This window comes from Nicotiana sylvestris, chromosome 8 (assembly GCF_000393655.2).
Source record: "Nicotiana sylvestris chromosome 8, ASM39365v2, whole genome shotgun sequence".
Lineage (NCBI taxonomy): Eukaryota > Viridiplantae > Streptophyta > Magnoliopsida > Solanales > Solanaceae > Nicotiana > Nicotiana sylvestris.
The window spans coordinates 215,794,231-215,816,690 of record NC_091064.1 but is presented as its reverse complement, the minus strand read 5'-3'; the positions used below and the strand labels follow the sequence as shown (position 1 = coordinate 215,816,690).

Genomic DNA, 22,460 nt, shown 5'->3' with positions numbered 1-22,460 from the left:
TAGGAGTATCACAACCAACCACCACAGTCGAATCTTGAAGGAAATGGCATTGATGGCGGAAAGGCAGGCCATAAAGAAGATTATCAAACTGGGGCAGAAAATTTTCTTTTCATTTTGAAAATTTTCTGGAAGTCAGGTATCCACATGCGGAAGAAGAAAGATAACACCAGTCTTAAGGGAAATGGGTTTTGAACTAGTATTATCCCCAGCAGTGTTGAAAGAAAGAAAATAACGAGTTTTAATGAAAGGAGTCGTATCCCCAGCGGACAGAACAAAGAGATGAAACTGGTGTTTAGAAAAAGCAAAAGACATTATCATCCCCAGCATCTTCCAGAAGAATGAAGCACCGATTTGAAGGAATAAAATTCCCCAGCAGCGTTATCCTCAACAACGTTATCCCAAGATGATAACACTTTTATCCCCAGCAGAGTTGAGAGAAAAAAAATAAAAAAAAAAAATTTAGGAGGGGAAGAAAGGAGACTCCCCCAGTGGTATTATCCCCAGCAGGTAAGTAAGTAATTCCCCAACAACATTATCCCCAGCAGTCTCGTGTGAAGACAACACGAGCTTTTAAAGGAGGAAGCCATCCCCAGCAAGGCCACAAATCGGCCACCATTTTAAAACTGATAATTTTTTCTTTGTTTGAGAGTTGAAACAGGAACAAAGCAGCGCAAGGGAAAAAGAAAAGAAGAAATTACAAAGGTAAGTTTCTCAAATCTTTGATCTTTACATTTTCCTCCTAGGATAAAAAGTCCTAGTCTTATAGATTTCCCTCCCGATACAATCTTGGTCCGATGGAATTTTTTTTCTCCCAAGATAAGATATCAAATTTTAGTCCGATGAAATTTTCTCCTAAGATATAAAATCTTAGTCCGATGAATCTTTCTCCTAAGATCACAACAAAATGGACCTAGTTTGACGATTTATCTCCTAGAGTCAAAATCTTGGTTCGATGGAATTTTTTTTTCTCCCAAGATAAGATATCAAATCTTAGTCCGATGAAATTTTCTCCTAAGATATCAAATCTTAGTCCGATGAATCTTTCTCCTAAGATCACAACAAAATGGACCTAGTTTGATGATTTATCTCCTAGAGTCAAAATCTTGGTCCGATGGATTTTTTTTTCCTCCCAAGATAAGATATCAAATCTTAGTCCGATAAAATTTTCTCCTGAGATATCAAATCTTAGTCCGATGAATCTTTCTCCTAAGATCACAACAAAATGGACCTAGTTTGACGATTTATCTCCTAGGGTCAAAATCTTGGTCCGATGGAATTTTTTTTCTCCCAAGATAAGATATCAAATCTTATTCCGATGAAATTTTCTCCTGAAATATCAAATCTTAGTCCGATGAATCTTTCTCCTAAGATCACAATAAAATGGACCTAGTTTGACGATTTATCTCCTAGAGTCAAAATCTTGGTCCGATGGAATTTTCTCCCAAGATAATATAACAAAGTCTTAGTCGGATGAATTTTCTCCTAGGATCAAAATCTTAGTCTGATGAATTTTCTCCTAGGTTAAACGTCTTAGTCTGATGAATCTTCTCCTAGGATCAAAATCTTAGTCGGATGAATCTTCTCCTAGGATCAAAATCCTAGTCTGATGAATTTTCTCCTAGGATCACAATCTTAGTCGGATGAATCTTCTCCTAAGGTAACAAATCGAAACCTAGTCGGATGAATCTTTTCCTAGGATCAAAATCTTAGTCGGATGAATTTTTCTCCTAAAACCTAGTCTGATGAATTTTCTCCTAGGATAATTTGAAAAAAGAAGAAGTTTGAATTTGAAAAAAGGGAGTCATCTTTTAGTTTTCTTAAGATTATCAATGTTCAGTTCCTATAGTCAGGAGCCCCCCCTGAAGAACAGAATGACGTTTTATTTTCAAAGTTGTTGTTGAGGTCAGGAGCCCCCCCTGAAGAACAGAATGATGTTTTATTTTCAAAGTTGTTGTTGAGGTCAGGAGCCTCCCCTGAAGAACAGAATGGAGTTTTATTTTCAAAGTTGTTGTCGAGGTCAGGAGCCCCCCTGAAGAACATAATGGCGATTTATTTTCAAAGTTGTTGAAATCTCGCTCGCCTGAAGAACAGAATGGCGATTTTATTTTCGAAGTTGTTGTTGAGGTCAAGAGCCCCCCTGAAGAACAGAATGGCGATTTATTTTTGAAGTTGTTGAAATCTCGCCCGCCTGAAGAAAGGAATGACGATTTTTATTTTCGAAGTTGTTGTTGAGGTCAGGAGCCCCCCCTGAAGAACAGAATGACGATTTTATTTTCGAAGTTGTTGTTGAGGTCAGGAGCCCCCCCCTCCGAAGAACAGAATGGCGATTTATTTTTCGAAGTTGTTTTTGAAATCTCGCCCGCCTGAAGAAAGGAATGACGATTTATTTTTCGAAGTTGTTGGTTGAGGTTGGGAGCCCGCCCATATAACAGAGGAATACATTTCAGTCTTTATATTTCAAGTTTTGAAGTTGGGAGCCCACCCATATAACAGAGGAATACATTCCAGTCTTTAAATTTCAAGTTTTGAAGTTGGGAGCCCGCCCATATACCAGAGGAATACATTTCAGTCTTTAAATTTCAAGTTTTGAAGTTGGGAGCCCGCCCATATAACAGAGGAATACATTTCAGTCTTTAAATTTCAAGTTTTGAAGTTGGGAGCCCGCCCATATAATAGAGGAATACATTTCAGTCTTTAAATTTCAAGTTTTGAAGTTGAGAGCCCGCCCATATAACAGAGGAATACATTTCAGTCTTTAAATTTCAAGTTTTGAAGTTGGGAGCCCGCCCATATAACAGAGGAATACATGGAAGTTTGAAGTCAGTAAAGGGGAGGGTTACAACAAAAAACCCCAGCAGAAATCAGAAGGAAGACCACAAGTCAAGCCAGAAGTAAAGAAACGGCAAAGATGTTATATTTTAAGAAGTAATTGGTGTCAAAGTCAGTAAAGCAGAGGAATACAAGCAAAATCCCCAGCGGGAAACAGCAAAAATCCCCAGCAGAGGAAGGCAGTTCAAGACTCGATGGAAAAATAATGCGAAGCTCCCGAGAAGGACATAAGCAGTTTGAGATCGGCATTCAAGGAAGAATACAAGACAAATCAGAGGTAAAGAAATGCCAGAGGAGTCACCAAGACATCAAAGCAACAAGAGACACAAGAGTACGACTGAAGATCTAGATAATATTTTGTAATTCATAAACTATATTTTAGTTTAGCTTCTTGTTTTCTTTCAACATGGTGTAATAAGGAGGTCGACAAGCAGTAATAACAACATGCAACATCAGTAACATTTCAGTCCCATGGTAGTCCCAGCTACCAAAAACTTCCCGAACTACATTAACCTGATTCCCTTCTAGCCAGGGATATGTAGGAAACCTTTGAAGCAAAGGTTCAGTTAAATCTTTTTCAAAAAAAAAATGCTTCACACGGAGTACTCGGATGGGCAAAAATCGCTCACTTTATCTTTGCACGAAAACTCTTCGTGTCTTCGGACAAAGAGGGGCAGCTGTAAGCACGTGATTTTTGCCCTATATGAGAATTACTCCCAAAAATTCAAAATAAAACAATTTTCCTTTGTGTGCAATTTTGAGAATTTTCGTGGCATTTTTGATAATTATTTGTATTTGTCTATGCATATTTATTTGTTAAATTAATAAAGAATACAAAAATATGTTGCATTTGCATTTAGGATTTAATTCTACAATTAGGAGCAATTAAGTTTGTTTTTACAAGAACAAAAAATCATAAAAAATATTGTACGTTGCATTTTTAGCATTTAATGTCCAAATTGTGTGATTTTATCGTAATTGCTATTTAATTATGTGTTAATTGTTATTGAGAGTTAATTTGCACTTTTATAAATTAATTTAGTTTTATAGGATAATTTAGGATTTTTAGAAATTAGTTTTAGTTTAAGAAAACATAAAAGAAGAAAAAAAGAAGCAATAAAAGAAGAAGAAAATCGGATTGGGCCACCTTTTAATTTAAATCAACCAGGCCCAAACCAAATAACCCCACCGGGTCGACCCGACCCAGTCCTCCCCATAACCCAAACTAATCCCAACCCCCCCCCCCCATTTTCATTTTTCCCAACCCTAAAAAACCTAAAGCTATCCGCCGCCCCTCTCTTTTTCTCTTTCTCCAAACCAAGCTCCCTCCCATGGCTGCCTTTCTCGCTGCTTCTGCTCCCTCACGTCCAGCGACCTCCCCTCCCATGGCTGCCCCGTCTTCATCTTCTTCATCATGGCCGCTGCTTCGTCGCCCAACCAACAGCAACCAGCTCCCTCACGTCCAACGCCCCCCTCCCATGGCTGCCCCTTCCCCTTCACGTCGTCATCTCCATCCTCACGTCCAAACGACCCCTCCAGTCGCGGAAAAAACCAGTCGACCCCCCCCCGTCCGCCATTGACGACCTCACCCGGTCCGTCCACCATTGACGAGCAGCAACGCTGCTGCGTCGACCACCCTTGTCTTCTTCTTCTTCGTCCAGCAGCCATGAACGACCAGTGAAACAACCATCGCTGCTGCTTCTTCTTCTTCGTCCCCATAGGTCCCAAACGACTATCTGCTAAACAACCATAGTCCGTCGAGCTCCAACCTCCCATGTCTGTTGTTTCTTCTGCCCCGTCTTCATCTTCTTTGACGAGCGTCGAACCATCGTCAAACCCAAACCACTATCACTGCTGCTGCTTCCACGACCACACACACACACACGGATAGAGCAGCAACAAGAGGTCATTGAAACAAAGTGAGAGATAGACGGAGGAAAAGCGAAGCAGTCCGGTTAAAGTCCGGCGAAGTTCTGTCAAGGTCTCGTTTGGTTTTGTTTGAGTCCGTCGTTGTTCGTTGTTCGGTGAGGTCCAGTCTGAGTTCGTCGAGGTTAAAAGAGAAGGTGGGTTTTCGTTGAGTCGAGATCCGGTACGTTGAGGTTGCTGTCCGAGTTTTCCGTTTCCGTTCGAGTTCGTCGTTGTTAATTTCCGGTTAGTTTGTTTAAGTTTCATTTCTGTCCGTATTTTGTTTGATATTGTCGGATCTGAAATCAGTATATGTTTGATTCTTTTCTTGTTCGTTGTTTATCATTTCTTGATTATTTCTTCAGTTTATTTTATGTTCTTGTTTAGTTTTAATATAGAAGTGTTTAGTTTAATCATATTGTTAGATTTAATTTAAAGTTCAATTGATTATTGAGTTTAGTGATTTGAATCTACTTGTTTGTTATGTTCAATTTGTTACTGTTATTGAATCTGAAAGTATGTTTGTTGTTAAAAATATTGTTCAGTCAAAAATATTGAGTTTCTAGCATAAATTTGTTGATAAAATTTGATTAGGAATTGGTTATAGCTGCTGTATTTTGGTTAGATTGATTAGGTGAATTGGTTATAGCTGATGGGGGTAGAATGGTAAATTGCAGTATTTTCAGGGGTAGAATGGTAAATTACAGTATTTTCAAGGGCATTTTCGGGATTTTAAATGAGTCTTAAAAATAATTAATGAGTGCTCCGTCTACTAGGTACCAATAATATTAAAATAATACATAAAATAATACGTAGTGGGGGACAAGACATAATGGTGGAAAATTAATACATTGTTTAATATAGTAGGGGACAAAGCATGCGATAGTGGGAAATAATGGAATTAAATAAGGAAAAGGTATGTGTTAGTGGGAATTAATATATTTGTTTAATGTAGTGGGGGATAAAACATTAGGTAATGGGATTCAAAAGGGGGGATGGGTAGAAGATGGTGGGATTTAGTTTAAATGCTTCAAGTTTGTAAATAAATAGGGGGGAGCTGGACACAAATAAAAAAGAGTAGGAGAAGAATTCGGAAAGATAAAAAGATTTTTGAGGATTCGAATTTGAAGAGAGTTTAAAAGAAAGAATTTTCTGAACATTAAGAGAGAATTAAGGGTTAAACATTAACTGGTCTTTCAATCTAAAAAAAGGTTCATTTTGTTTTTGCCCGTTGATTATTGTTGGTGTTTCTGAATTTTCATGTGGTTTGTTCCTTGAGTTTGGTTGGTTATTTGCTACTACTTCACTGGTTATTGCTGGATTGTTATTTTGATTTTAAAATCTGTCACTGGTTTCTCGTTGCTGGTTGTTACTGGTTGCGGGGTGTTGTTGTTGTTATATGCTACTGCATTTCTGCTGATCTTCCTTTTCTTTTACTTCCAATACCAGGTACACGGCTGTACCTTGTCGATATTGTAAACTGAAATGTGAAAGCATGAATACATATGAAGAATGGAACTTTGAAGTTTTAATTTAACATTTTCTTTGTTAATTATGTGTTAATTATTCTGTAAATTTCTGTTGCTTTGCATAACTAGGCATCTTGTAGTGATGTATTAAATAATACTCTGGTTTAGTTTGATTATTAGATAGTATATATTTAAGCATGCTCATTACTGTCAAACTGTTTAATAATTGGAATAAGAGGAAAATAACATAAGTTGGTCTTTAGTGAATCGGCTTGGCAAAACTGATTAGTTAACTAGCTATGAAGGTTTTAATATTGTCAACAGTATAGGTTAATCGTGAACATGTAGCTAAATTTAGTTAAATCATGAATTTAAATTAATTTCGTGAATTAGGCATTATGGCATGATTTGAGTTCAAACAAGACGAGTTAACGTTTAAATTTAATAAACTTTCGAATATGCATTAGTAATTAAGATTGATTCTAGTTTCAAATAGTTGTAAATAATTAATTCCAACGGTTCAAGTCATCTAACAATGCGAGTTTAATCTTGTTATAGGATAATTAGTTTCTTTTGAATATATTATTTGTCGATTCCGTATTTTATTTATAATTTCAATTTTAGTAATAGTCCTTTCCGTTAACATTTGTCTTAATCTAGCATTTAATATGTTACGCCTTTTTTTTTCAAGCATGTAATTAATTAGGATTTTTTTATTTTATTTTAGAGACAAATTTAATAGAAATGTAGTCACTTTAGGATATCCTTAAAATAAATGAGGCGTGCTTTGCTAAAATAAAACGCAAGATGCAGGGCCCTCAATAAATGGTTAATAATTAATTAGACTTCGGATGGGCCATTTTAGCAAGATTTCACGACCTTCTCAAAAATAATAATACGCTAGTCGCTTTAGGCGCGTCTTTAATAATTTACTTTCTTAAATGCGGGTGTACATTGATGTGACCCAAGTCCAAATCTCAACGGAGTCGAAATGTGTCGACAACCACGGGTACATTGATTGTGACGTGGTTCGAGATACATTTTCACAACGTTGCAATTCTCTGTAAAATAATAAAAATAAAAGCGGTAAAGAGTTAGAATTTGCACATAAGTTCGTATTTGTATAAAATTAGATAATTAAGCCGAATATAACAGTTGAGCGACCGTGCTAGAACAACGGATCTCGGGAATGCCTAATACCTTCTCTCGGGTTAACAGAATTCCTTATCCGGATTTCTGGTGCACAGACTGTTAAACAGAGTCATTCTTTTCCTCGATTCGGGATTCAACTGGTGACTTGAGACACCATAAATCTCCCAAGTGGCGACTCTGAAATAAGTAAATAAATCCCGTTTCGATTGTCCTTTAATTGGAAAAACTCCCTTCCGCGCCCCTTCGCGGCGGCGCGGGTGAAAAAGGAGGTGTGACACTTGTACTCACCTTTACCCCCCCCCCCCAGTTCCTCATACAACCGACCAAATGTAGCATGCTTAGCCTCTGTGACCACTAATTTCGCCTGCTTCTTAGCTTCCTTAAACCTTACTTTGTTTTCTTCTGCTCCTCATTGGTGCTCTCCACTAACGTAAGGTATGCCGTTTTCTTTGCTTCCACTTTACCTTAGACCACATCATTACACTACCAGTAGCCTCGGTGCCCGCCATAATAGCCTTTAGAGACCCCTAACACCTCTCTCCTCCTCCCTTATACACTCTATCGTCGTCATCCACATAAAGCTAGCATCCCCATCACTCTTCCAGGCACTCATAGCCATCAACCGCCCCTCCAACTCCTGCGGATTATCCTTAGTCAAAGCACCCCACCCGATCCTCGGTTGACCCCGCATAAACATCTTCTTCCTCTTTATCACGATATCGACGTCCATCACTAGGAGCCTATGTTGAGTCGCAAGGTTCTCACTCGGGATCACTTTACAATCCTTGCACAACCCCCTACCACACCTCCTAAGGAGAAGATAATCAATTTGAGTCTTAGCCACCATACTCCGAAAAGTAACCAAATGCTCCTCCTTCTTCAGAAAACTAGAGTTCGTGATCACCAACTCAAAAGCCCTAGCGAAATCCAACAGTGAAATGCCTCATCTGTTCCTATCCCCAAAGCCAAAGACACCGTGCACCTCGCCATAACGCCAAACAGACGACCCAATGTGACCATTGAAATTCCCTCATATAAATAACTTCTCCGTAGGCGGAATACCCCGCACCACCTCATCCAACACCTCCTAGAAGCACCTCTTAACTTCCCCATCCAGGCCCGCTTGCGGCGCGTAAGCGTTGTTACGCGGTGCCTTCCTGAGATTCCTTGGAAGGGCGACGTAAGACTAAGCAACTAATGTCAGTGCAGTTACTGTCCGCCAACGGAGGTCCCCTCCGTACGCTAGACTAGATTGTTAGTGTCGTACGGGAAAACCAAAGTCAAGAGCAATTGAGAGAACAAAAATGAGAATTGAGAGTGAAAGAAAGCTTGATTGCATTAATGAAAGCTATTACAGAAAGGCAATGCGGTATCGAGGGGGAGATACACCAGCACAGAGAATTGTTTGCTTGCTTGATCCCTCCTAATAATACTTAAAAAAAAATAAACCAAAGCTATAAGACTAGACTTGATTAAACTAGAGAAACAAAATGGAAGTACATGGAATAAAACTACTCTATATTTACAATGAAAAGGACTAAGTTTTCTACAAGGCAAAAACAGGTCCGTTGTCAGCATCAGGGTCTGTGCGTGCGGCGTTGTCTGCGCGCGCGACGCTGTTGTCATCCGCCTGCGGTTGGGCGCTGGCGAGGGATATCGGTGGGGCGACAGAGGCACATGCATGCTTGTCACTTTGGTGGGGCGACAGAGGCACATGCGCGCTTGTCACTTGGCGCGGTGTCACGACCCAAAATCCCAACCCGGTCGTGATGGCGCCTCTCGTGAGGACAAGGCCAGCTAATCAACAAAACAATACATCTCTTTATAATTACTTAGCAGGAATAAGTCTAAATCATGAAAAATATAATCTTAAATGCGAAATAAACGTGATAGAACAAGGAAAACCCTCCCAACTCAGCCCGAAATCGGGGCGTCACAAGTCATGAGCTACTACAGAGTTTACTAATATTTTACAAAGTCTGAAATTATCATAAATAACAAAGATAAGGGAGAAAACGGGGCTGCAGATGTCAACAACTACCTCGTTACTCCTAGTCACCGCCTGGTCTGGAAAGAATCAGCGCTCAGGAGCGAACTCAGCTCTGCCTGTATCTGCGCACATGGTGCAGGGAGTAATGTGAGTACTCCGACCCAGTGAGTAAAAAAAATAAATAACGACTGAAAATATGAAATTTCATAACGGCACAATATAACGCTATCCCAAGCAGTAAAATCAGTTATACAGTAAAATAGTGAGTATCAGATAATTCTTCTTTTAAAATAGTAAAGACAAATAATTTCCACAGTAAGGATAAATCAAAAGCTTGCCCCTCGGGCTCAATATGTAAATTTCAGTATAGTATCAGCCTCTCGGGCTCACTCCTAACTCATCAGCACACAACATCTGCCCCTCGGGCTCACTCCCAACTCACCACACATAAGCAACGGCCTCTCGGGCCCACTCCCAACTCACCTGGGTACCCTGCACTCACTGGGGGTGTGTACAGACTTCGGAGGGGCTCCTACAGCCCAAGCGCAATATCAATAGGCCTGAAATCCTTCACACATCACACACGAGGCCTGAAAGCCTCCTCATATAACACTCGAGACCTGAAAGCCTCCTCATATAACACTCGAGGCCTGAAAGCCTCCTCACATCACTCAACATATCCTCATGTATGGCCCTCGGCCTCAATCAGTCCAGAAAATAATCATAAGCCTCTTGGGCATCAGTAAAACAATAGTGCTCAGCTCAACAACATTATAAATATCATTAAATCTCGAGTTGAGTATAAATGTAGCTGAGTTCACAAAATAATATAATTCAATTGGACTGAGTTCAAATAATATTTCAATTCGTGAGGAAAATAGTGATGTAAATTCACAAAAGATTTCAGATAATTGGCACGAAGCCCAAATATGGCAATAAGCCCAATCATAGTGAAAAACAATAAATCTTTATCAATTACGCGGTAAAAATATCAACTGGGATGGACCAAGTCACAATCCCCAATAGTAAATGACCCCGCGCTCGTCATACAACGCGTGTCTCATCTCAACATAGCAGTATGTTGTGCAATCCGGGGTTTCAAACCCTCAGTGCATCATTTAAAATCATTACTCACCTCAAGACGGTCCAATGTCTACTCCGCTATGCCCTTGCCTCTCGAATTTACCTCTTCGCGCGTCGAATCTGGTCAAAACCACAACGAATATATTACAATAGGCTAAGGGAATATAACCCAATCGAAAAGGCTCGAAAAATATCGAAATTCACGAAATTCGCAAAACCCGAACCCCGGGCCCACTTCTCAAAAAATTACGAAAGTCACATCACCGGATTCCTCGTCTCACCACGAGTCCGTATATATAAAATTTACCAAAATCGGAGTTCAAATGACCCCTCAAATCTTCAAATCTTATTTTCAAATCCCTAAGCCTAAATCTTCAATTTACTCCTCAAAAACATGTAATCTAGTCGGATTATTCAATGATAATTTAATATTATAGAGTAGAAATAATCACAAGTGAATTACCTCAAGATTTCCCAAGATTTCTTGCTAAAATTCGCCCAAAATCCGAGTTTGGAAGTCAAAAAAAATGACCAAACTCGGACTGCTGGACATTAAATCTGTCCAGAAATTTTTCGGTACTGTTCACGTGGGGCACTGTTCATGCGCGTGAGGTCACTGTTCACTGTTCACCCGCGTGGTTACTGTTCACGCGCGGGTACTGTTCACTGCTGCAGAAAATACAACAGCTTTTAAGAATTTGCAGCACAACCATTTTTCACTAAAATGGCTCTAACTCCATCACACGAACTTGGAATTAGACGATTCTTGTTCCTATGAGTCACAAATAATAATACAAACACAAACTTTCAATCGAAACTAAATTCGGAGCTCATTTGCCCAGTTCAATACCCATTTCGCTCGTTAAAAAATTAAGTCACATTTCACGTCAAAAACCCAATCGCAACTTGATGAAATTAAACCAAAATTTCTAGATCATTCCTATAATTCATGATTTAAATTCTGGAAGTCTCGAAATCAAATTTGAATCTCTAGAACTAAAAATCAACCTTTAGATCATTATATTTATGCTCAAAACGGCAAAAATCTTCCAAAAATGACCCGTTGGGCATCCGAAACACACCCGAGGCCCCCGGGACCTCGACCAATAATACCAACCAGTCCGAAAATACATTACGGACTTGCTCGAGGCCTCAAATCACATCAAACAACGCTAAAATCATGAATCAACCTCCAATCCAAGTTTTATGAACTTTAGAATTTCAAACTTTTATTTCCGATGCCGAAACCTATCAAATCACGTCCGATTGACTTCAAATTTTACACACAAGTCTAAAATGACATAACGAAGCTACAGAAATTCTCGGAATTCCATTCCGACCGTTGGATCAAAATTTCACCTATCAACCAGAAATCGCCAAAATACTAACTTCGCCAAAATGAGCTAATTTCTTCACCGGACCTCCAAATTTAATTCCGATTGCGCTCCTAGGCCTTAAATCATCCGCTGAAACTAACCGAATCATCATAATTTAATTCTGAGCCCTCTAACTCACAAGTCAACGTCCGGTTGACTTTTCCAAACTAATTCTTCCTTAAAGAGACTAATTGTCTCATTTCATACCAAACTCAATCCGAATTGACTCAAATTCACCAAGTACACATATTGAAACATGAATAAGCATTTAACGGGGAATACGAGACGAAAATACAGGAAACGACGGTTCGGGTCGTTACATTCTCCCCAACTAAAACAAATGCTCGTCCTCGAGCGAGTTAAGATACATACATAGAGTTTCAAATAGGTGCGGGTAGCTGCTCCGCATCTCCTGCTCGGTCTCCCAAGTAGCCTCCTCCACAGGCCGACCTCTCCACTGTACTTTCACTGATGCTATATCTTTTGATCTCAATTTTTGAACCTGTCGACTCAAAATAGCCACTGGCTCCACATTATAAGTCAAATTTTCATCTAACTGTACTGTACTGAAATCTAAAATATGAGACGGGTCCCCAATGTACTTCCGGAGCATGGACACATGGAATACCGGATGAACACCCGACAATCTAGGCGGCAAAGCAAGCTCGTAAGCCACCTCTCCAATCCTCCTAAGTACCTCAAATGGTCCAATAAACCGCGGACTCAACTTCCCTTTCTTTCCGAACCTCATAACACCCTTCATCGGCGAAACCTTCAGCAAAACCTTCTCGCCCTCCATAAATGACACATCTCGGACCTTCCGGTCCGCATAACTCTTCTGACGCGACTGAGCTGTGCGAAGTCTTTCCTGAATCACCTTCACCTTTTCTAAGGCATCCTGGACCGAATCTGTCCCCAATAACCTAGCCTCACCGGGCTCAAACCAACCCACTGGAGTTCTACACCGCCTCCCATATAAGGCCTCATACGGTGCCATATGAATACTGGACTGATAGCTGTTGTTGTAGGCAAACTCTGCAAGTGGTAAAAATTCAACCCAAGAACCTCCAAAATCAATCACGCAGGTATGCAACATATCCTCCAATATCTTAATAGTACGCTCGGACTGTCCGTCCGTCTGAGGATGAAATGCTGAACTCAACTCCACCTGAGTGCCCAACTCGTGCTGAAAAGTCCTCCAAAACTGAGAAGTGAACTGAGTACCTCTATCCGAAATAATAGTAACTGGAACACCATGCAACCGCACAATCTCCTGAATAAAGATCCTAGCCAGCCGCTCCGCAGAATATGTGGTACACACCGGAATGAAATGCGCTGACTTGGTCAGCCTATCCACAACGACCCAAATCGAATCAAAATTCTTCAAAGTCCGAGGAAGGCCACTCACGAAATCCATAGTAACTCTCTCCCATTTCCACTCAGGAATAATCATCTGCTGAAGCAAACCGCCCGGTCTCTGATGCTCATATTTCACCTGCTGACAGTTGAGACACCGAGCCACATATCCCACAATGTCTTTCCTCATTCTCCTCCACCAGTAATGCTGTCTCAAGTCCTGATACATCTTCGCAGCACCCGGGTGGATGGAATACCGCGAACTGTGGGCCTCCTCAAGAATCAAATCTCTAAGCCCATCAACATCGGGCACACAAATACGGGCCTGCATCCTCAATACGCCATCATCACCTATAGTCACATCTTTGGCATTATCATGCTGAACTCTGTCCTTAAGGACAAACAAATGCGGATCATTATACTGGTGCTCTCTGATGCGATCATATAAGGAAGATCGAGAACCCACACTAGCCAATACCCGACTAGGCTCAGAAATATCTAACCGCACCAACTGATTGGCCAAGGTCTGAACATCAACTGCAAGAGGCCTCTCCCCAACTGGGATGTAAGCCAAACTCCCCATACTGACTGCCTTTCGGCTCAACGCATCGGCCACTATATTGGCCTTTCCCGGATGATATAGAATGGTAATATCAGAGTCTTTAAGTAACTCAAGCCATCTCCGCTGCCTCAAATTAAGATCTTTTTGTTTAAATAAATGCTGAAGACTGCGATGATCATTTAATACCTCACAAGATACGCCATATAAATAGTGCCTCCAAATTTTTAAGGCATGAACTATAGCAGCCAACTCCAAATCATGAACAGGGTAGTTCTTCTCATGGGGCTTCAACTAACGAGAAGCATAAGCAATAACTCTACCCTCCTGCATTAGTACACAACCAATCCCAACTCTGGAAGCATCACAATATACCGTGTATGAACCTGTAGCTGATGGTAACACCAACACTGGAGCTGTGGTCAGAAGTTCCTTGAGCTTCTGAAAGCTCTCCTCACACTCGCCGGACCATACAAATGGGGCACCTTTCTGAGTCAACTTGGTCAAAGGCGATGCAATAGAAGAAAACCCCTGAACAAATCGGCGATAATAGCCTGCTAGCCCAAGAAAACTCCGAATCTCTGTGACTGAGGACGGTCTAGACCAACTCTGCACTGCTTCTATCTTCCTTGGATCAACCTGTATACCCTCGCTGGACACTATGTGTCCCAAAAATGCCACAGAACTTAGCCAAAATTCACATTTGGAGAATTTTGCATAAAGCTTCTCCTCTCTCAATCTCTGCAACACTACACGCAAATGCTGGGCATGCTCCTCCTGGCTACGCGAGTACACCAGGATATCATCAATGAATACAATAACAAATGCATCCAGATAAGGCTGAAATACACTGTTCATCAAATGCATGAACGCTGCTGGGGCATTGGTCAGCCCGAAAGACATAACCAAAAATTCATAGTGACCGTATCTAGTCCTGAAGGCAGTCTTGGGAATATCCGACTCCTTGATTTTCAACTGGTGATAGCCCAAACAGAGATCAATCTTAGAAAATACCCTCGTTCCCTGAAGCTGATCAAATAAGTCATCAATGTGAGGCAAAAGATACTTGTTCTTCACTGTTACCTTATTCAACTGCCTATAATCAATGCACATTCTCATTGTACCATCTTTCTTCTTTACAAATAAAACAGGTGCACCCCACGGGGACACGCTAGTACGAATGAACCCCTTATCTAGGAGTTCCTGAAGCTGCTCCTTCAATTCTTTCAGCTCTGCTGGTGCCATACGATATGACAGAATAGAAATGGGCGGAGTGCCCGGCACCAGTCAATACCAAAATCAATATCCCTATCCGGTGGCATGCCCGACAGGTCTGCAGAAAAAACATCGGGAAAATCCCTTACAACTGGGACAGAATCAATACTAAGAGTCTCAGCTCCAACATCCCTTACAAATGCTAGATATGAAAGGCAACCCTTCCCAACCATACGCTGGGCCTTCAAGAATGAGATCACTCTACCAGGGATATAATCAGTCACACCACGCCACTCGATCCGTGGTACACCCGGCATAGCCAAAGTGACTGTCTTAGCATGACAGTCTAGAATAGCACGACACGGAAATAGCCAATCCATGCCCAAAATAACATCAAAGTCCACATACTCAATAGCAATAAATCAACTCGGGTCTCCAGACCCCCAATAATCACAACACATGACTGGTACACACGGTCCACAACAACAGTATCTCCCACCGGGGTAGATACATGAATAGGTAAAGAAATAAACTCTCGGGGCGTACCCCAAATAATGAGCAAAATATGAGGACACACAAGAATAGGTGGAACCGAGATCGAATAATACCGAGGCATCTCTGTGGCAAACTGGAACAATATAACTCTTAACCGTGCAATCAACTTAATTAATAGAAAACTCCCCAACTTGGATCAAATCCATATAACAAAACGCACTCAATAAATCATAACGCACATACTCTATTGTTGCTGTAATACCATAGTGAGATTGAACTCACTCCTTCATAAGCTTGTGGAAACACAAATCATCTGGAATTTTTAACTCTTCTGCAATTCTTGTATTCACTCACACAACAGTTAAGCCCACTCTCTAGGCAGCACAATTTAGATTTCAACGCATATTTTTCACTTGTAAATGAGATCTTCTAATAGCCAACATAAGGATCACACCACCTTAGAACACTCCACAGGAGATAACCCACCTGTTTTGCCTCCAATTAACATTTTGTATATCTTCCACTGCCATACACATTACACAGTCACTTAATCTTTCTGAGTCCAAACTCATACCGTAACATGAAATTTACTTCACTCCAGATAGGAGACATGAAAAGATTATTCACGCACCCATAACTCGGGGCTACACATCCAATTACAATGGAAATCAAACACTTAATGGTTCATCTATCATCCAGCAGACCTTCCTCACCACTTCCGAGTCATATAGATACATCTCGCAGTACTGACATACTCATCACGTAGCTATCCAACCGTCATTCAAACCAATAGGGGCAATACCGAACATATAAGTTCAAAACACTTGCTCACACAATCAACACCTCGGTTCTCAAGTCATAGGCAAAGATCCGACCTCAAGTCCTCCAGACCGGCCCAACATCAACTCAAAGAGATCACATCTTGCCCCTCGATCGGGGAATCACAAGCCGTTGATGCACATCTGATACTGAGCGCTCATACGCGCATACGAACACGTGGAAGGAATTTCAAGAGTTACTTTTCAAGCTGAATCAAGGACGCACGATAAGGACCAACTTGTCACGACCCAAAATCCCAACCCGGTCGTGATGGCGCCTCTCGTGAGGACAAGGCCAACCAATCAACAAAACAGTACATCTCTTTATAATTACTTAGCAGGAATAAGTCTCATGGGCAATATAATCTTAAATGCGAAATAAACGTGATAGAACAAGGAAAACTCTCCCAACTCAGCCCGAAATCGGGGTGTCACAAGTCATGAGCTACTACAGAATTTACTAATATTTTACAAAGTCTGGAATTATCATAAATAACAAAGATAAGGGAGAAAACGGGGTTGCGGACGTTAACAGCTACCTCGTTACTCCTAGTCACCGCCTGGTCTGGAAAGAATCAGCGCTCAGGAGCGAACTCAGCTCTACCTGTATCTGTACACATGGTGCAGAGAGTAATGTGAGTACTCCGGCCCAGTGAGTAATAAAAATAAATAACGACTGAAAACATGAAATCTCATAACGGCACAATATAGCACTATCCCAAGCAGTAAAATTAGTTATACAGTAAAATAGTAAGTATCGGATAATTCTTCTTTTAAAATAGTAAAGACAAATAATTTCCACAGTAAGGATAAATCAAAAGCTTGCCCCTCGGGCTCAATATGTAAATCTCAGTATAGTATCAACCCCTCAGGCTCACTCCCAACTCACCAGCACACAACATCTGCCCCTCGGGCTCACTCCCAACTCACCACACACAAGCAACAGCCTCTCGGGCCCACTCCCAACTCACCTGGGTACCCGGCGCTCACTGGGGGTGTGTACAGACTCCGTAGGGGCTCCTACAGCCCAAACGCAATATCAATAGGCCTGAAAGCCTTCACACATCACACACGAGGCCTGAAAGCCTCCTCATATAACACTCGAGGCCTGAAAGCCTCCTCATATAACACTCGAGGCCTGAAAGCCTCCTCACATCACTCAACATATCCTCACGTATGGCCCTCGGCCTCAATCAGTCCAGAAAATAATCATAAGCCTCTTGGGCATCAGTAAAACAATAGTGCTCAGCTCAACAACATTATAAATATCATTAAATCTCGAGTTGAGTATAAATGTAGCTGAGTTCACAAAATAATATAATTCAATTGGACTGAGTTCAAATAATATTTCAATTCGTGAGGAAAATAGTGATGTAAATTCACAAAAGATTTCAGATAATTGGCACGAAGCCCAAATATGGCAATAAGCCCAATCATAGTGAAAAACAATAAATCTTTATCAATTACGCGGTAAAAATATCAACTGGGATGGACCAAGTCACAATCCCCAATAGTAAATGACCCCGCGCTCGTCATACAACGCGTGTCTCATCTCAACATAGCAGTATGTTGTGCAATCCGGGGTTTCAAACCCTCAGTGCATCATTTAAAATCATTACTCACCTCAAGACGGTCCAACGTCTACTCCGCTATGCCCTTGCCTCTCGAATTTACCTCTTCGCGCGTCGAATCTGGTCAAAACCACAACGAATACATTACAATAGGCTAAGGTAATATAACCCAATCGAAAAGACTCGAAAAATATCGAAATTCACGAAATTCGCAAAACTCGAGCCCCGGGCCCACTTCTCGAAAAATTACTAAAGTTACATCACCGGATTTCTCGTCTCACCACGAGTCCGTAGATATAAAATTTACCAAAATCGGAGTTCAAATGACCCCTCAAATCTTCAAATCTTATTTTCAAATCCCTAGGTCTAAATCTTCAATTTACTCCTCAAAAACATGTAATCTAGTCGGATTATTCGATGATAATTCAATATTATGGAGTATAAATAATCACAAGTGACTTACCTCAAGATTTCCCAAGATTTCTTGCTAAAAATCGCCCAAAATCCGAGTTTGGAAGTAAAAAAAAATGACCAAACTTGGACTGCTGGACATTAAATCTGTCCAACAATTTTCGGTACTGTTCACGCAGTGCACTGTTCATACCCATGAGGTCAATGTTCACTGTTCACCCGCGCGGGTACTGTTCACTGCTGCAGAAAATACAACAGCTTTTAAGAAATTTGCAGCACAACCATTTTTCACTAAAATGGCTCTAACTCCATCATACGAACTTGGAATTAGATGATTCTTATTCCTATGAGTCACAAATAATAATACGAACACAAACCTTCAATCGAAACTCAATTTAGAGTTCGTTTGCCCAATTCAATACCCATTTCGCTCGTTAAAAAATTAACTCACATTTCACGTCTAAAACTCAATCGCAACTTGATGAAATTAAACCAAAATTTCCAGATCAGTCCTATAATTCATGATTTAAATTCTGGAAGTCTCGAAATTAAATTTGGATCTCTAAAACTAAAAATGAACCTTTAGATCATTACATTTATGCTCAAAACGGCAAAAATCTTCCAAAAATGACCCGTTGGGCATCCGAAACACACCCGAGGCCCCCGGGACCCCGACCAATAATACCAACCAGTCCCAAAATACATTACGGACTTGCTCGAGGCCTCAAATCACATCAAACAACGCTAAAATCATGAATCAACCTCCAATCCAAGTTTTATGAACTTTAGAATTTCCAACTTCTATTTCCGATGCCGAAACCTATCAAATCACGTCCGATTGACTTCAAATTTTGCACACAAGTCCAAAATGACATAACGAAGCTACAGAAATTCTCGGAATTCCATTCCGATCGTCGGATCAAAATTTCACCTATCAACCAGAAATCGCCAAAATGAGCTAATTTCTTCACCGGACCTCCAAAATTAATTCCGATTGCGCTCCTAGGCCTTAAATCATCCCCCGAAACTAACCGAATCATCGGAATTCAATTATGAGCCCTCCAACTCACAAGTCAATGTCCGGTTGACTTTTCCAAACTAATTCTTCCTTAAAGAGACTAATTGTCCCATTTCATACCAAACTCGATCCGAATTGACTCAAATTCACCAAGTACACATATTGAAACATGAATAAGCATTTAACGGGGAATACATGACAAAAATACAGGAAACGACGGTTCGGGTCGTTACATGCGGCCAAGACCACAGGGCCGTCCGTGGCGCTAGACATTGGGAGGCTTGCTAGGATGCCATGGGGCGCGCCCAAGGGGTCATGGGGCATGGCTGGAAAGCCACCCATGACATTCTCCCCCACCTGAGTTGGCGATGTCCTCGGTGCCTTACTTGCAAGATAATCTTCAGTTAGGCTCTTGTAGGCTTTGAGGTTTGTTCCCCTCTCCCAAGCATTCTCCTCTGCATCACAGCCCTGCCATTTCACCAAGAACTCTTAGTGATCTTTCCTTGTGGCATGAATCACTCTATCATCAAGGATAGCTTCAACACGCCTTTCTCCGGTTGAATTGGGCCCTCGAATACTGGGTATCATGAGCTGGCTCCGTGAAGGATCCTGCATGTCTTCCCGAAAAGGTTTCAGGAAGCTGACATGGAAGACAGGATGAATTTTCCACCAAGCTGGGGTATCCACCAGATATGCAACTTTCCCAATGCGCCTTTTAATGGACAAGGGTCCAATGTATTTTCGCAATAGGCGAGGGTCATGGACTCCCACAAATAAGTACCACTTTGGAATTTTGACCATAATTTTGTCTCCTACTTGGTATTCAACAAAGCGATGATTCTGATCACCATGCCTCTTCATCCGCTTTTAAGCCTTGACAAGATAGCTTCACACTATCTCTAAATTTTGCTTCCACTCTTTTGAGAAGCTAGCAGCTCGAGAAGATTTAGACATATTTGGTGCATTAACTGTGTGTGGGAGTAGCGGTTGATGTCCGGTAACAATTTCAAAAGCGCTTTTGTTTGTACTAGAGCTCTTTTGTGAATTGAAATACAGTTGAGCATCATCCAGAAGCTTCACCCAATTCTTCTACGATCCGGTTACAAAGTGACGGAGATATTCCTCTAACATACCATTGAACCGCTTAGTCTGGCCATCAGATTGCGGATGAAAACTTGAGCTGTGACTCAGCTTGACCCAAGGCACTTAAAGAGTTGGGTCCAAAAGTTACTAGTGAAGTGTGAGTCATGATCACTAACAATGTCTTCGGGCAGGCCCCAATATTTGACGACATGAGAGAAGAAGAGTCGAACTGTATCTTCTGCTGATATATATTGTGGGGCAGCAATAAAGGTAGCATACTTGGAAAACCGATCTACCATAACCAAGATAGTTGTGAGATTTCCGACCTTGGGCAATCCGGTGATGAAATCCAGGGAAACACTTTCCCAAGGTCTCTTTAGGACAGCTAGTGGTTCCAAGAGTCACGCTTGTGTTAAGCGGTCCGACTTGTCCTTCTGGCATATTAGACAAGTCTTCACATACCGAGCAACGTCATCGACCATTTGAGGCCAATAATATGCACAGTGAAGTAATGCCATAGTGCGTTCCTCACCGGGATGGCCGACCCATAGAGTATCATGACATTCAGCCAGAAGAGTCCTTCGCAGATCTCCTCCTTTAGGAACATAAAGCCGGTTCCCTTTCACTTTCAGGAAACCATCTTCCATGTAGAACTGGCGAGTCTTGCCCTGTCCTACCAAATCAACCAAATACTGTGCAACAGGATCCTTGAAGAGTAAATCATGTATCCGGTCCTTGATGGAGGTGGCTACTTCGCTCCCACTTAGGGTGGCGAGTAGGCACACTGATGCTAGATCAACTCTCTGACTGAGTGCATCAACAACATGATTGGTCTTCCCATTTCGGTACTCCAGGTTGAAGTGGAATTCAACTAGGAGTTCCTGCCACCTAGCCTCTCGACCATTCAACTTCGGATGGGTCATGAAATGGCTAACAACTGTGTTGTCTGTCTTGACCACGAATGGGGTCCCCAGCATATAGTGCCTTTAGAAGCGCAAGCAGTGGACGACAACCAATAATTCTTTCTCATAGGCGGCATAGGGTCGCTCTACATCTTTCAGCTTCCGACTCTCATACGCTACAGGATGACCTTCTTGTAGCAAGACTCTGCCGGGGCATAGTCAGATGCATCTGTTTGTACTTCGAATGGCTTGGCCAGATCAGGAAGGGCCAAGACGGGGCTACTAGACATAGCCGCTTTCAATGCGTTGAAGGCCTCCGCTCGCTTGGGTCCCCATTCCCAAGGCGTGACCTTCTTGAGGAGTTCTGTCAATGGTACTGCAATGAGGGAGTAGTTTTTCACGAATCGCCGATAGAAATTGCATAGACCAAGGAACGCCCTCAAGGCGTGGATATCCTTAGGTGGCGGCCAATCTGTGATTGCCTGAATCTTCTGCTGGTCCATCTTGATCCGCCCTTCCCCAATGACATGTCCGAGGAAGTCAATTTGCTTTTGAGCAAAGGAGCACTTAGATAGCTTCACATATAGTTCATGCTTCCGCAATCGAGGTAGGACCTTCCGTAAGTGCATTAGGTGTTCCTCCAATATTTGGCTATATACCACAATGTCATCCAAGTAGACCACCACGAATTCATCAATGTACTCTCGGAAGACTTGGTTCATCAAAGTGCAAAACGTAGCTGGGGCGTTAGTCAAGCCGAATAGCATAACCAGGAAGTCGTACGACCCATATCTTGTCACACAATTCGTCTTATGTTCATCACCCTCTGCAATCCGAACTTGCCAATAACCTATCTTCAGGTTTATTTTAGTGAACACCGTCGCACCACCCAGTCTATCGAACAAGTCTGCCATTAGCGGAAAAGGGTACTTGTTCTTCATAGTAATTTATTTTAGAGCCCGATAATCCACACAGAGTCATAGGCTTCCATCGTGTTTCTTTTGGAATAGCAAAGGGGACCCGTATGGGGATTTGGAGGGCACAATGATCCCTGTGTCTAGAATTTCCGTCAATTGTCTCCGAAGCTTGGTGAGTTTGGGTTGTGACATTCTATAAGGTGCCTGAGTGGGTGGCTTCGCGCTCGGCACCAGCTCAATTTCATGGTCCACAGTGCGCCTAGGCGGTAGTCGTTTTGGCATGTCTTGTGGCATGACATCTTCAAACTCTA

General features: G+C 41.6%; 1 protein-coding gene across 1 annotated transcript; it reads right to left on the bottom strand.

Annotated features, from left to right (window-relative positions):
* Window positions 1–19,736: 19,736 nt before the first annotated feature.
* Window positions 19,737–20,108, bottom strand: LOC138876344 (uncharacterized). The gene has a single exon (XM_070155257.1). It carries the CDS (start codon window positions 20,106–20,108, stop codon window positions 19,737–19,739), a length of 372 nt encoding a protein of 123 aa, XP_070011358.1.
* Window positions 20,109–22,460: the final 2,352 nt, after the last annotated feature.

Bases quoted from the DNA above. Each gene is read 5' to 3' on its own strand.
- LOC138876344 (XM_070155257.1), bottom strand. From the start codon at position 20,108: ATGAAGAGGCATGGTGATCAGAATCATCGCTTTGTTGAATACCAAGTA.